Here is a 15,919-nt window from a genome sequence, read left to right as displayed (position 1 = left end):
GTGTTGTAACTCTGTTATGTTGTTCAGTCTGTACACATCACATCTATCACACTTCTGACCATCCTGGGAGAGGGTTGGACTTTTGTTTTTTTGCTACAGGGTTTTTTGGGGGGAGTTTTTCCTGTTTCGATGTGAGGGTCCTGGGACAGAGGATGTCGTATGTGTACAGATTTTAAAGCCCTCTGAGGCAAATTTGTGATTTGTCATTTTGGGCTAAACAAAATAAATTGAATTGAATTGAATTATTCTATTCTTGTTGAGGCTATCAAACTAAAGGAAAAATATCTACTGTGTCTATGCCTCTGGGTTACCTGTTTTGTTGTTATGTCCTCTGATACATCATTGTTTGCTGGTGAACATATTGGAGCTAAAAGGAGAATGAATACAGGTTTAGATTTGACTCCAAATAAATTCAAATGTTGCTGTGTCTGTTTGAATACCACCAACCTTCAGACAAGTTGTTGATCTTTGTCTGTTCTACAATTGTATGTGTGCATGTATCTGTGTCTGTCTGTCTGTCTGTCTGTCTGTGTGTGTGTGTGTGTGTGTGTGTGTGTGTGTGTGTGTGTGTGTGTGTGTCTGCATCAGTCCTTTGCCTGGTGTCCCTCTTGACTGCATCTATTCCTGTCCTTTCAGTCTGGCTGCGTCAAATGAGACAGCCAGAATCTCTCAGAACTCTTGAGTTTTAATTGATGCTGACGACACTATTAAACCCCTGGCATCTTTCCCATTACCTTATCCTGTAACACCATTAGACAGGCCGCATCGTCTCTGAGACGAATGAGCCAAGTATCTGTTAATAATGTCTGTTAATCTGTCTGGACTTCAAGTTCCACTTCTATCTAAAGGGAATGTGGATGGTCATGACAATAGTTATGATAATACAAGAATGCTAGGCAGACGAACAGATATTTTTATTGAGCAAGGAATACTCTTTTCCTTGAGAACATACATATATTCTTATATGTAATTATAAATCTGTGTTTTTTTAAGTTTTCCAGCCTGTTGTTTGTTTTGGGGTTATATTGTCTTGCGTTTTTATGGTCAACAAAGAAAAATAATGACACAATAAAATATTGACACATTTATGGAATTTGCACGTGAAAGATTTATTTTCTCTTATAGCATTGAGTAATAGATTGGACTCTAATTATTGAAAAGAAATACAAGTCCATGAATTGAAAATGTAATGAAATAACTAAAAATGTCTTTAAAATTAAATACATATCATAGTTATTGTGTCCTTCTTTTAGGACCTTTTCTTTTTACCATATTCATACAGTTACACATGTTAATGCACAAGAGCTGTCAAATTGCTCTTCAGATTTCAATTATTAGGGATATAAAAAAGAATGTAAACAGAAATTTGACACACTAGTGGACAAAGTGGACTGCATGCAGAACACTCGGAAAACAAGGAAGCACTAGTTATGCTATTCTGATGATCCGCCTCTGATCACATCAAACCTACAATAGTCTTTGTAAATATACAGTAATTATGTTCCATATAAGTCAAATGCTTTACAGGTCTCTGCCTTCGTAAATCAGGGGTGATCAGTGGAGGTACAGGCTGTTTCGTCATGACCAGGGACACAACACATCTTCAGTACAGTTGCAAAGGTGGTGTGAATCAGCTGGTGTTGTGTAGTAGGGGCTGGTATCAGACATGATATAAATGTGTCCACCTCTCCTTAAACCATCAGGACGGTCTTGAGAAGATCTACTACAAAAACTTTCTTCTAGAGAAAGCTGTATAAAGTAAATAGCCAACATGGCACGTAAAAATATGTTTGGATGAGATAATACATTTGCTTACTATAGCTCTCTTGTATGGTGGCCATGACAGGAGCTGGTTTAATATACTTAGCCGAAGAGCTGAACACAGCCAGCAGGACACTGCAAGGACTGTTTGACTACAGGACAGGGCCATGCTTGATCCTGACATCTACAGGAACACAGAGCTCAGTTCTTCACTCCCTGCTCGTGATCCCTTGATCATGCCAAATACTGACATGTTAGAAAGTGCCTTTGCCCATGTAACTTGCATGAAAAGCAGTGTTTTTAATTGTTCTGCTTTTACAAATTAATATGCCATCAATCAAACAGAACCTGATTGTGCACACCTGATCCGATTATCTGTGCCACCAAAATAGCCCAGTACATGATTGACTTTTGACCCTGTCTTACCAGGCAGGAGGCGCAAGCGCAAATCCCGATAATCCTTGTCAACAAAATTACACCTATATGGTCTTGATCACTACAGACATCCCCCCTGCTGTACCTCTCCTTCCACTTAGGTGCCGTCAAGAGCAGGCTGAGGGACTGTACAGCGAGAAAGCCAAAACATGAAGCATGGCACATGGAAGAGCTTTCACTGGGGAAGTTATATATTTATCAGGAGCACGTAAATCTGAGGGATTTTTATTGTATTTCCTTACATCAAAACAGTGGAAGAAAATGACTACAATTCACCATGGTGTTTAAAATGGGTGGTATTTAAAAGAAAGTCATACTGTTTGTTGAGTATCAAGAATAAACATGTAGTTATCCAAAAAACATTAATAGCACTTCCAATGAAAACAGTTCTTCAGAAGTATCACACTCATGTTAAAGTGATTGACTTTGTCTCGTTAATAATGTTGCTACTTGACCTACTTGTGTCAAACATCTATTTCCGTTTAGCCGGACTTAGTTGCGGCCGAGGACTATTCTTGGAAACAGACAACAAGCTGTCCAATATGAGAACCTTGTCCATTTGACAGAGGAGTCACCACCCATATAGCATGCAAACAGCACCTACTGTAAAGCTGAAGCTTAAAGCTTAACTCAACTTGCTGCTGCCTCCATTTTCCCCTCCCCTCGATTGTTTATCTTAAATCCCATAGGCTCAGAGTTGGAGGCAGATGGGGTCCTACAATATCCAGACCCGTGGGTAATAAAGCCATTTAGGGTGAGCGAGGTCACAGCAAGTGGGAGGCTGAATCCTCGTTCTCGTCGATAGTTTGCCTGCCACTGGGCCGATAGTGAAACTCGTCATCAGACTCCTCTGGCTGGGGTTCGAAGCAGCTGTCAAACTTGCGCCTCAGACGTTTCTTGAGCTGGAAGGTGCGCTCGGTGTTTGAAACTGTGTATTCCTGTTCCTTCAGTTTTGCGTAATAGTCAGAAAACTTGTTGAACAGGATGGAGATGGGCATTCCGTTGAGGATGATGCCGAAAGAGATGCAGCCGAACGCCACACAGCGGCCGAGATAGGAGATGGGGACGACGTCTCCATAGCCCACAGTGGAGATGCTCACCTGTAGGAAGAAAAGAGTAAAGTGAGTCAGCTTACATGCATTACTTCTACTCTACTATTTTAATCAGAAAATGCAAAAGAAAATTGCACCCCATGCTCAATCCTCCTGGGCTGTTGTTTTAGTCTTTTTTTACATTTAACATGAAGGGCTCACCCTCATGGTGCCTTTCAGTCTTCCTGAAAACAACCCCTTGGCCATGGAGAGACTAACAATTAAAAATATTTATTGTACTGATCAGTTGGTGTGTTGGAAAGTTGAGAATGAACAGGATCAAATAAACCTCCAAGAAAGCCCTGCAACACTTTCCATCTCTTGAATGCAATCACTGTGTCTGCCACAAACAAGACGCATTACATCGTATTAGAGGGGATTAGACACATATAAACTAACAGCTGCCACCAGATGAATAAAATCCACATGTCCCTAAAAACCAGACTGATGACTGAAGACCCTATTAATTAAGTAGAAACGGAATCCAAAGAAGTGGTGGATCCTTTGAATATGACTTCCTGCACAATGCCTATCAGATACTAGAAAGCTAATTAGCTAAATATACTGCACCATATGATTACATGGTCAATTGCCAAATTCTATCAACTAGAATTGAATATATTGACTTTTTTAGCATTCAGATTGGGTTTTCTTCAATATCTTACATAAGAATGAGTCCTTTATATTATATTAGTAAGTCTGGAAAACATCCAAGGCACTCTGATTTAAGTAACAAATCCTTTATTACATAATGGAAATCCAACGTCTTAACAAGTCTTCATCCGGGTATATAATATATCTTGTATTTTCAACTTAAAATCAGAGGGCCAGAGAGGCTGCGTACTAATATCACAGACTTTTTTCTTATGTAAGTTGGACAGTTGTTGTTTTTTACTTGTACTTGATTGCTAGCCCCATCCTTGAAGAGCACCTGATTTTCTACTTCAACATTACAATCACTGAGTGCCTTGAACCAGTGCAGTATTCCTTATTTTTCTAAATTAATGTAATAGTTTCTGAAATACGTTAATTTACTTTCTTGTGGAGAGTTAGATGTGAAGATTGATACCACTCTCATGTTTGTCTGTTAAATGAAGCAAAGCCAACAGGCAGTTAGCTTAGGCCAGCATAAAGACCACAGTGAAAAACATCCAGCCTGGCCCTGCATGTCTAAAATGTTAAAGATCCGCCTACCAGCACCTCTAAAGCAATTAGCATGGAGTGTCTTGTTTGTTTATTACATACACAAACAGAAATGTAGAAACAACACGTAATTGTTTTACAGTGAGTTACACTCTGTTACATCTTGGCTGGGCGCAGAGGTTTGAGGCTGGACACAGTCATGGGGTAATCAAATCACATGCCTTGCCACAAATCTGCTCACAGGAGGAAACTGATGTTCTCAAGTAGAAGGTGCATAATTATAAAGAGCGAACAATCACTTAGCAGAATACCCACACTACCATACTATTAAATATGCCAGGAAAAGATTTAGTATGTACCAATACATAGTATGTCATATGCAGCGTGCCAAAAATACCAGGATGTCATACTACATCCAGTCGCTACATCCACGCTTATCTGGCTATTCTGACCCACAATTCTCTGCACAGTGGATATTTGAACAAGAGGGTCAAAGTTCAAGGTGCAATGTTTTGATGAAGTAGTATATCCCAATCGAATGCATACTGCATGCAACAGTATGTACTTTGCCAGGGCAGCTGCAGTAAAAGTAAAAGTAAAAAGAAAACAAATGCAATTTGGAACGCAGCAACAGTGTGTTGCCCGAAAATAATTAGCTTGGGAGAAGAGAACAGATTTGGTTACCATGTTTCTTTAGTTGTAAGAGATCTGCTGCCCAGTGAAGGTGAGAATTCACTCATTTTTGTAAAATCTCATCATGGGTTCATTGCTTGGTGGAGCCACAAAAATAGCTCAGAACATGCTTCTGTCTAGCACTGTGCACTTTTGTCTTGTCTGACTAGGCAGGCAGCACAAATCATTAGGCCTAATCCTTGACAACTGAAAGCCACCACACTGCTGGATCTTACTGACACCCCCTACTGAGCTCTTCCTCGGTCTCTTCAGCACAGTCAAGTGGAAGAGCTTACCAAGGTTCATAACCAGGCTAATTGATCCGGAAGAATCTCAGAGATAGTCATAAGAGCTTGTCAAATCCTCTAAATGCTGCGCTCCAAATTATAATGCAGTCCAGTGAAAAAACTCCAGGAACCAGAAATTTTACTGAATTGCATGTTGAAGTTTATCCTACTCACCGCAGCCCACCACCAGGCATCTGGTATGCTGCTGAACGGTGTCCCAGGCTGATCCATCTCCACAGAGTGCATCAAAGCAGAGAAGGTGAAGATGCCCATGGCAATGAACAGAAACAAACAGCAAACCTAAAGAACGACACAAGGGTATATGTTAACAACAGCGCCCATTCATATTTGAAAATCAAACAGCAGTACAGTAGTTACCAAGAATTGAGACAGGAGTGACACATATGCTTGTTTGGATAAGGTTGAGGTTTTGCCTTTAAAGAAGTTTGTCTCATATCTGTTATATTCGTCTCACCACAGGTGGCAGCACTGAGGGGGAACAGTTGTAAATTGGACAACAGAAAAGAAGAAGAGCATCCTTAATTCTTATACGATCTATGGATATATAAACCTATTATGCTGTTAAGTGACCGTTTATCCCCTCAACTTAACCACTGACAAGACTATGGCATCTTGCTGGCTATATGAAACGTGTCATAACCTCTTCCATGCTGCTTTTTCTTAGTTAAAGTTTCGGTCCTGCAGCTCTCTACAGGGACTGTTTACCTGCATTCAATCAAAGCTTGCTCAAATGTGATTGGTAAACACAACTCCAAACTCGACTAAAAACGGAAACCATAACGCTTCCACTACCAAAATCTTGTCCTGTTGTCTACAGATTTCGTATATGAATGCAGAATCTGTTCATAGAGATTAGTCCTGAGCAAGCAAAAAGCCAGTGTAAACAATAAACCTCCATCAATTGATTTTTTTTGGCCACTCAGGTGAAAAGGGAAACAAGTTCAAAACCCAACATTGGCATTCTATCATCTTATTAAGTTACTATGATGACTTATTAGCAAAATGTTGCAGACCTACACATCCAGCAGTTATGGAGCAACAGTAGAATTCATTTGGACTTGTGCGTTTGGCCACCTGATAAATATTAGTCCAATATTCACTTTTAGCCACTAAATTCTGTTCATTTTTATATTCACCAGCTAGCAGTTTACTTTGCCTGTCTTCAATTTGGTGTGGGGCAGATAGAACAAAGCTAAAAACAGCTGAAACAACTCTGATAAGAGCAGTGAGAACAAAACAGTAAAGTTCTAGGCTGAAAACAAAAACAACCTGAAAGAAGCTAAAATGGGTGATAATTCTGTGCGAGTTCATTACTACGAGTTTCGTATACAATTAGTCATGTAATCCACTGATAAAGGGCTGATTGTAGCCGTTTTAACTCTAGCTCATGTGGGAGTTACCTCCAGTTCCATTGTTTTATTTGTGCATGTGCTGTAAATAAAGCTCCTATTTTTGTGTTTCTGTTAGATTTGCGTTGTTTCATACTTATCCATACCTGCTCAGAGCACTGTCGGATGGTAAAACCAAACGCCCTCATGCCGGTGGAGTGACGGGCCAGCTTCAAGATACGGAAGATGCGCATCAACTTGACGACCTTGAGCACCTTGCTGATTTTACTGACCCTTGCCATAGTCTTCAAATCTTCCTTTGCACTGACGTCTTCTGAATCCATGACAAATGTCTCAAAAATGATCTGGAGGAAGTAGGGCATCACAGCCACCACATCAACAAAGTTGAGGCCACTCTTCACAAAATGTTTGATGTTGGATGTTGTGAGTAACCGCAAAAAGTACTCCAAGGTGAAGAAAAGGATGGAAGAGATCTCTATCCACTCCATGTAGGTTTTGCCAGCAAGTTTGTACTGCCTGAGTTCATTTACTGTATTCATTGTCATGGCCACAATAGAGATGAGCACAAAGAGACTGGAGAACACAGCAAAGGCTTTGGCTGATAGTGAGGAGTAAGGATTCTCCATCAAGTCCCAGAGGATCTTCCGAAAGCCTCCAAGAAACATGGCTTTGTATCCCTCCTCATCCTGGTGAGGCTTGATCTCATCAATCAACTCCTGGTTCACCTTCAGTTGGTCTCTGATGTCGTCCACTTTCTCCTCAAACAGAATGCGGCAGCACCTGAGAAGAAGAAGATCATTTATTGTCTAAGCAAATAATGCTTGAAATAAACAAACAGCAACAGACCAAGCTAAACAATATAGTGAGTATTAAGTATCTACAGCACACCTTGGAGTGTCCTTCAGTTTCAACCCCCAGAATGACATCTCTTGCTCGAAGTTGATAGGGCAGAGACTATCCATCACCCACAGGACATTACTGCAATAAAAGTGGAAGATGTAGTGGAAAAACCTGGGGTCCCTGTCAAAGAAGAACTCGTCCGTCTGAACATTGTAATCGTCACAGAGAGTCAGACGCTTGACCGGATCATTACAGAGGGCAAGGACTCCAATCCTGGTTTTTGGGTGTTTGAAGACCAAACGCTTCGGGATATGAAACACCTTTCCACCTATGTTGAGGTTGACAATGTTTGATTTCCTTATGTGTGGTGCTGATCTTTCCGTTTTTTTTCTTGCACTGTTTTTCTGATCAGGGGCGTCAAGGTTGTCCATAGATGTCCATGCTTTCACAGAGCTGTCCTGTGAAAAGGGGAATTCACTTTCTTGATCTTCAACGCTTTTTGAAAAACTTATCTCCCGTTTTATGGTCGCAAAAAGACTGGAGCGACGTTTTTTCAGCACTTTCAACTTGGGCTTTGCAAACTCCATTGTGACGGCTCCTTAGAAAGCAAAGCAACAAAAAAAAAAAAGTGTTGTGCCAATCAAGTCAGTGAAAAACAATAACAATAGTATTCCACAAGATCTCCATTTAAGCAAAATATTGTTCTCTGAATAGATTGTTTTCAGGTTGAAATGAAGATAAAGAAAATGCTACCGTGCTTGTCTCTCAGCGTGCAAGAAGATCAACTGCATGAGTTAGGGATTCAGCCTCTTTACTGACTCTCTAATCCTATTGCTGTTCATTCTATCCAAACGCAAGTTAAAAATACTGTTCACGAGGATTAGTGTTGTGATTTAAGGCTTTGAGTTCTGAGAGAGGGGAGGAAAGGCCAAGAGAGTGTTGTGATGACGGTGTTGCATTGCTAACAAGGCTCCGCAGAGCTTTACCACATGACATTTATATCAATGCTGCCAGTACATTGCACTTTCTTGCTGCAGCTATAGTACATCTGAATTTAGTCTAAACTATACAAATAAGCTTGTCTTTGTATTTCAATTCCCAGAATTGTATCTATGGTACAAACGTTTCCCTGTTAGTGTCTATGTTTTCAACAAATATTTTCTTAATAATCAAATCCATTTGGCATGGATTCCTTTATAATAGATTAAGAGGATAATTAGCTTGTCCAAACATAGTCAAGGAATTCAAAATGAAGTCAATTTTGATTACATGACATTGAATGATAATAGCCTACTGACTGTATAGACCAAACTATGATTTGGTTTACTGAATCTATATCTTAAAATGGGAGTAAAACATGCACTGTATGTGAACATGCCACGAAAACAAACATGTAGGCTATTTTATGGCACACTGTATCAATCACTGTGATGCAAAAATCGATCAAGTTCAGATTGCTAATCATGTAGCGTATTGGATTGTCTCATAGTCTCAAGTGTCCTGCAGGTAAACACAATCTGTGGTGTGTGTTACAGACATCCTAATCAGAGAACTGAAAGATTGTCTCTGAGAGAATTCAATACACAAGAGGAAGTAATTATTAATTGTATGCATACATGTTCAAAATAGGGGTTAAACAAACAGAGACAAGTAATTGGCTTGAACATTTCACACTGTAAAGTTAAAATGAGTGGTTTGATTAAAAAGTACTACAACACCGTGTCTAATGGTATGCCCCTTGTTTCCACCCATGACAGTTTGTGTGAATGGTATTGGCCATTCGCCGGAAAAGGAAGTGGGAATCTTAAATTCAACTAAAATTAAAATTAATAATTTCAGGTATCCTTTTCAATATTTAGTTCCATCAGTGGTTTTAAAATGTAATATCAGTTTATTTAAAATTATAACATTTGAAAAAAAATTAGAATTACAGTTGCCATATATCACCGCCGTGCACCACGTGACTTCCTTTCCGGTCTAACCTGACAACATGGACGCCAGCCGCGTGCAGCCGATCAAGCTCGCAAGAGTAAGAAAAGACTTAATATGTTAAAGATAATCGTATCCGAACGGATAAATTGCTACACGAACAACTAATGTTCCATACGGTTCCAAAACAGTGAAGCTACATTTACTTTTATACATCGTTTAGCGGACGGCTCTCGTGCTCTCAGCGTGGAGGCCCGTCCATGCTACGATCTGTTAGCTTCTTCGCTATTAGCCTGTTGTAGACTGTTAGGACTTTTTTTTTTATTCACATCAGAAAACACGATGTATGCTATTATATTGCGTTAATGTAACTTGTATATATGTTTTCTTCAGGTCACCAAGGTGCTCGGAAGAACTGGTTCCCAGGGACAATGTACACAGGTAACGTTCTCCTGATACCAATGATGTCTGAAAGTTAGCGGTTTATACCATTTAAAATACACGGACTCTCTCCGATCAGTCTTTGGGTCGAGTTCACCAATTAACGTTACCTCCTAATTTAAAGAAACGTTACAGTAGGTCCGTAAAAATCTTACTTTATAGATTAATACGTTAGCTGTACGTGTCCTGATGTCATGTCTGCGTGTTTCCCATTAAACCTTGATGCAAGACAGCTTTCCTCTTGGGAACTATCATGTTTAAAGTTGGTGGTTGAGCTCTACTAAATGGCTTAACTGTTAATATTTCAGGTAAACTATAAAAAAAGATCACATCCTACACTCTGTATTTGTTTAATTTTACATCACGTTAGCATTCATCCTTAATATCTGTAGATATGAGAATGGACCACTGACTTTGTGTCAGATTATACCTCTCAACACATTAACTTGTATTCTTTTCTAATCGTGTCACTTAATCTGATCCGGCTGCAGGTCCGTGTTGAGTTCATGGACGACAGCAACCGCTCCATCATCAGGAACGTGAAGGGCCCCGTCAGAGAAGGGGATGTGCTGACACTTCTGGAGTCCGAAAGAGAAGCCAGAAGGCTGCGATAGGTGAGGGAGCACAAATTCAGCCACAGCTGACGGCCTGCATTCACTAATAGGTGTTTCAGGGCAGTTGGCATCGCCTAAACTGTCGGCCATCTTGAAGACTGTTGGTTGGGGCCTTTATTTCAAGTAGGCACTTGTCTTGTATCATTTAATAGAATACACAAAGTATTGATTAATAGATAATGGAAATAATGGTGTTGCAAGACAGCGTGTCGGTGTATGGTCGTTGGTCAGTGACCAGAAAGAAGTTGAACCGCAGTACGATATAAAGCAATGCAACGTTGCACCCCTGCAAAAAATGTTTTGTATGAAAAATCTTAATTTGAGACTAAAATCAGTGTTTTATTGAAAGGTTTTTCTAATGTCCTGTCCTCTGTATGTAAAAAGCATGGACACAACTTTAACATATTTCGATATATATGTGGACACAAAAAACACCAGTTTGTGGCCTCAAATAACCACAGAATTTAATACAGAGCTCCTGACACAGCGTCTACAAAAACTGAACACTAATCCTCTCAAATGGAGGATTATTGCAGAGCGTTTTGACCTATATTGAGTTACGTAACAGAGTTCATCTTTCTTAGTAAGTGTATCTGTGGCCCTCTCTGAGCCCTGATGATGTCGGATTGCTTACCACTGGTAAATGAATTTAACCCAACTGCAGCTGATATGCATTGCTGACTGCACGTTGATGCAGGACTATGCAGCTGGAAAATGTATCTTTGCATTGTAGTGTTGCAACTAACCAATCATGGCCCGGAAACAAATTAGGTTTTGTTTTTTTATCCAAATTGAATTCAGTTAAGTCACGTGACTTGTGGTTTGCGGTGCATTTCAGCCGTGACCTCACATGGGTTTAGTTCTGTGGTTCTCTCTGAGCTGGTCATCAGGACTGCGCTCTAGTCTCTCAATTTCCTCCTGGAACACCAGACGAATGCAGTCAACAGGTGGCTGAGTTAATAAAGAAGTAGCAGACGTATCATTGAGTCACAATATTACAAATGAGATTTAGTCTATTCCATGAACTTAGAACCCTGCTTCTTTCCTGTTCTGTACAGAGGCATTTAAAGGGTTGGTTTTTCGTCTGGTTGAGTTGAATGGTTGATGTTGTTGAGATGGTGTGTGACTGATTTCTTCTCTTCACAGTGTCCGCTGAAGAGTCCAATCCTGTGAAGCAGAAGACGCTGTCGGTTTCACTTGAAATGGCCTTCAATCTCACTTGATCAGATGCGTTGAAATAAATTTGGTTATTAAGATGAGTGGATGTCCTGTGTTTACTGTATGTGTCCAGTAAAGAGTTGTAACAGTGAACTGACAAGTTTTTCTCATAGTTATAGATTTTTAAGTTGTGGTCGAGGTATAAAGGCAATGTGATTTTATTTATTCATTTATGATACTAAATATTTAGCACTACGATGCTAAAATCGTCTGCAAACTGGAGTAATAAATTACTTAATTATGATCCCTTTACGTATCAAATCGGGTTAATTTGAACATGAACTAGTTAAGTCAGTGGAGGGCTGTAAATATGAACAAGTGCTGTAACACAACTACAATTGAGGTACATGAGTATTAACATTCGATGCTAATTTATACAGCCGCTCTCTTTTCTTTTATTTTACAGTTGGTTACTTACTACACCTAATTAATATATTGTATAATATACCTATTCATTAACACAAACTATCAAAAAAATTAAATTTCCTCTGATTAAAGCTGAACATAATCGGATTCAATTTATTTTGTTTAGCGCAAAACTACAAATTTGCCTCAGAGGGCTTTACAATCTGTACACATGCAACATCCTCTGTCCCAGGACCCTCACATCAGAAAAACTCCCCAAAAACCCCTTTAATGGGGCGAAAAGATGAAGAGACCTGTGGGAGAGCAACAGAGGAGGGATCCCTCTCCCAGGATGGACAGAAGTGCAATAGATGCCATGTGTACAGAATGAACAGCATAACAGTTATAACGCATTCAATGCATATGACAACCACGGCAGTAGGCAAGACCAGGGTCCAGGATCCACAGAAACCTTTGAGGCGAGAAAGCACAGAGACTCTGGTGAAGAAGCAAAGTCAGCAATGTGCGTTAATGTTATAGGTAATATAAAATATTAATGTGAGTAATAATAAAAGTGATATTAGCAGTGGGAGTCAGCAGGGCCATGGTGGGAGGAAGGACCAGGGTCTAGATATAACCATGATCCATGGAAACATGTGAGGCGAGAAAGCACAAAGACTCTGGGGAAGAAGCAAAGTTAGTAATGAGCATTAATGGGACATCAATTCATACAGAAAGAGATGAAGAAGAGGTCCCCCGGTAGTCTAAGCCTATACCAGCTTATCTAGGGGCTGATCCAAGGCAAACCTGAGCCAGCCCTATCTATAAGCACTATCGAAAAGGAAAATCTTAAGCCTACTCTTAAATGTGGTGGGTGTGTCTGCCCCCCGGACTCAAACGGGAAGCTGGTTCCACAAAAGAGGAGCTTGATAACTGAAGGCTCTGGCTCCCATCCTACCTTTTAAGACTCTAGGAACCACAAGCAACCCTGATTTTAGGGAGCGCAGCTCTCTCGTAGGGTAAATAAGCCCTCACACAACACTACACACAAATAAGAGTAATAATAAAGAGCAGAGTTACAGATGAACATAATGGCTTTTCTGGTGGTACTACAGTGTAAAACAAGACCACCTTTGTACTAAAGTGTCAATTTCCAGTCGCAGACTAGCAGTCATTCTATCCTTTGTGTAAATCTGAGCTTCCAGGTCACATTCTATCATTTCCTTCTCAGCGGTATATCAAGTAATCAAAATAAGCCCCACCTGGAGCTCCTTGGTAGCCGAGTGGTTACAGCACATGCCATGTAGCCTCGACCTGCCGGGTTGATTCCAGCCTTGGGACCTTTGTTGCATGTCATACCCCTCTCACTCCCCGTCCTATTCCTACACTGTCCTCTGGCAGTTAAAGGCAAAAATACCCCCAAATATTATATCCTTACCTCTTGCATCAATACATTATGCTTGCAAATCAACAAATCTGTCAAACATTCAGAAATGGGTAATTCGTCATAATCAGTTATTATAATAGTTATTTTGTACTTACTTTCTGTTCTGCAGTTCTCTAGACATCGAGAGAAAAGGACATTTTTATTACCATGTTCCCGTTGTTCAGGTTCTATTCTGTCCAACAGAGGGCAGCATCACTCTTAGTTGATTTTAGAGTTCATGTTGACTCCACTAATCTCACACAGTTACTGGATCACTTCACCCACTTTAGTCTTGAAGGATGAGTTACTTCGAAACCAGCTGCTTAAAGAACCTTTTCCAGCCCCCTTTTCCATAACTTCAACTTGTTTTCACATGGATGATAAAAGTCCAATAAATGAAAGGAAAATCATAACTGAAGCCAATTTGGGTGGCATTTCTTAAGTTTCCACCGCAATTCACAACCACTTACCTGTTGGCTGCCTGACTTCTTGGCTTCAGCATCAAAGGTTGGGACTGAATTCATGGCTTCAGCATGAAAGGTTGGGACTGAATTCATGGCTTCAGCATGAAAGGTTGGGACTGAGTTCATGGCTTCAGCATCAAAGGTTGGGACTGAGTTCATGGCTTCAGCATGAAAGGTTGGGACTGAGTTCATGGCTTCAGCATGAAAGGTTGGGACTGAATTCATGGCTTCAGCATCAACGGTTGGGACTGAGTTCATGGCTTCAGCATCAACGGTTGGGACTGAGTTCATGGCTTCAGCATCAACGGTTGGGACTGAACCCATGGAGATGCTGAAGAAACAAGACACATTTAGTGAATTGTTATTTCAAAGTGTTGATTATAGCCAAGCTGTATCAAAGCATGTTTTATGTGACTTACAGTATGTGTTGACAATTTGCTGCAATTCTTCCAGCATTTTAAGAAAGAGTAACAGAAAATTGAGTAAAGATGGGTGTTCTAGCAAAAACAGTGGTACATTTTAGCCATTTAGCATGATCTTTCCGAATTCTTTCCCACCGTCCTTCGTACGCTTCAGTGTATTAGGCCGAATCTGATCCTGATGATCCCGGCCTAGCATTGCTCTGTTTAAATGCAGGGGATCAAAGAACTGAAAGACCATTCGGCCTTTACACTTGGACTCTGGATAATGCATCTAACGTCACATTTATATATTAAAAAAATTCAGTTGAAGGTGTTTTTTTTCCAACATGAAGGCTTTGGGGTGAATTCCATCTTGACATTGATGAAGGAGTCCAGTGTTTGAACAGGAAAGCAGGACTGTTTGAGTTATGTGTTGGGATGTGGCTGCTCTCTGTATTCTGCAGGTTTAATGACCTCTCATTTTCCATCTCAGTTTGACCTTACTTTCAATCGCCCTATAGTTGAGAAAATAATTGATTTTAGTTATAAAATCAATACTGTGTATATGATGTGAAAGCAGTGCATCTGCCAGGCACAGCTCTACGACACCCTCTTTCTTTGATGTGCATACAAACGGGGCTTGGATGAGGGAGTTCATATATTTGTTTAACAGCATTGTGAATTAATAAGTAATACGTTTACCATTTTCAAAAACCCACATAAAAATATATTGACTGCCTTGTGTGCCAAGAAAAAGACAACGTTTCTAATTTTGGTTGTCTTAACAAGACTGTATATTCGTGCCTGGGTACCCATTTTCTTCTCATAGTGCAGATTATTTACCATCATACATACAGTGCATGTACTGCATACAGTATTGCAGCTGCAGTTCTTGAGCCCCATACACTTTACAGAATTACTCTGGCTTTTGCCAAGGGAGCATTAACAGGTCATGTGAAAACAAACTGACACCAACCCACACAATCATTCTTGGCAGCTGAATTAAAACAAGACATGCAAGACTAAGACAAAGCATGCTGGCACTTGAAGTAGAGACGGTAATAGAGTCAACAGTGAGACAGAGAAAAGCACTTCCTCACACCTTTTTACAAATCTAGTATCAATAGAGGCTACAAAACAGGTTAAACAATATTTATCTTACAGAGATCAGCCCACATGCTGGCATTCACCTACAGCAGAGTCCACTTCCAGTGGTGCATGTGAGCATAAACAAGTTGCCAAGCAGTCTGTGGTCGACATGCTGCACCCTGAGGCAAATCAGAAAAATAGCCTGGGTCTGAATATATGATTCACAAAGCTGGAAATTTGGAAAGTTTCCGAATACCTGTTTCATTCTCTGACTGACCTTTGACCTAATAGTAAAAACAGAAAGAAGGAGGCAAGGATAGAGAAAAGGAAAGGGAGATTCCAACCATGTTATTCAGAAGGCTTCCCAGTCAACAACAACTCTGAGCTTGAAAA

At 40.2% G+C, this 15,919-nt stretch overlaps 2 protein-coding genes across 2 annotated transcripts; one reads left to right on the top strand and one right to left on the bottom strand.

Annotated features, from left to right (window-relative positions):
* Positions 1-2,845: 2,845 nt before the first annotated feature.
* On the bottom strand, positions 2,846-8,186 carry LOC116387620 (potassium voltage-gated channel subfamily V member 2). Its single transcript, XM_031854881.1, has 4 exons — positions 7,648-8,186; positions 6,906-7,539; positions 5,564-5,689; positions 2,846-3,296 (listed from the first exon to the last, which is right to left on the bottom strand). Exons 1-4 carry the CDS (start codon positions 8,184-8,186, stop codon positions 2,961-2,963), a joined length of 1,635 nt encoding a protein of 544 aa, XP_031710741.1. The 3' UTR covers positions 2,846-2,960.
* Positions 8,187-9,558: 1,372 nt separating this feature from the next.
* Positions 9,559-11,842, top strand: rps28 (ribosomal protein S28). Its single transcript, XM_031855053.1, has 4 exons — positions 9,559-9,628; positions 9,922-9,969; positions 10,461-10,583; positions 11,730-11,842. The coding sequence occupies exons 1-3, from the start codon at positions 9,590-9,592 to the stop codon at positions 10,581-10,583; spliced, it is 210 nt and encodes a 69-aa protein (XP_031710913.1). The 5' UTR covers positions 9,559-9,589; the 3' UTR covers positions 11,730-11,842.
* Positions 11,843-15,919: the final 4,077 nt, after the last annotated feature.

This window comes from Anarrhichthys ocellatus, unplaced genomic scaffold (genome assembly GCF_004355925.1).
Source record: "Anarrhichthys ocellatus isolate YVR2014 unplaced genomic scaffold, GSC_Weel_1.0 scaffold15, whole genome shotgun sequence".
Lineage (NCBI taxonomy): Eukaryota > Metazoa > Chordata > Actinopteri > Perciformes > Anarhichadidae > Anarrhichthys > Anarrhichthys ocellatus.
This window is presented reverse-complemented; position numbering and strand designations above follow the sequence as displayed.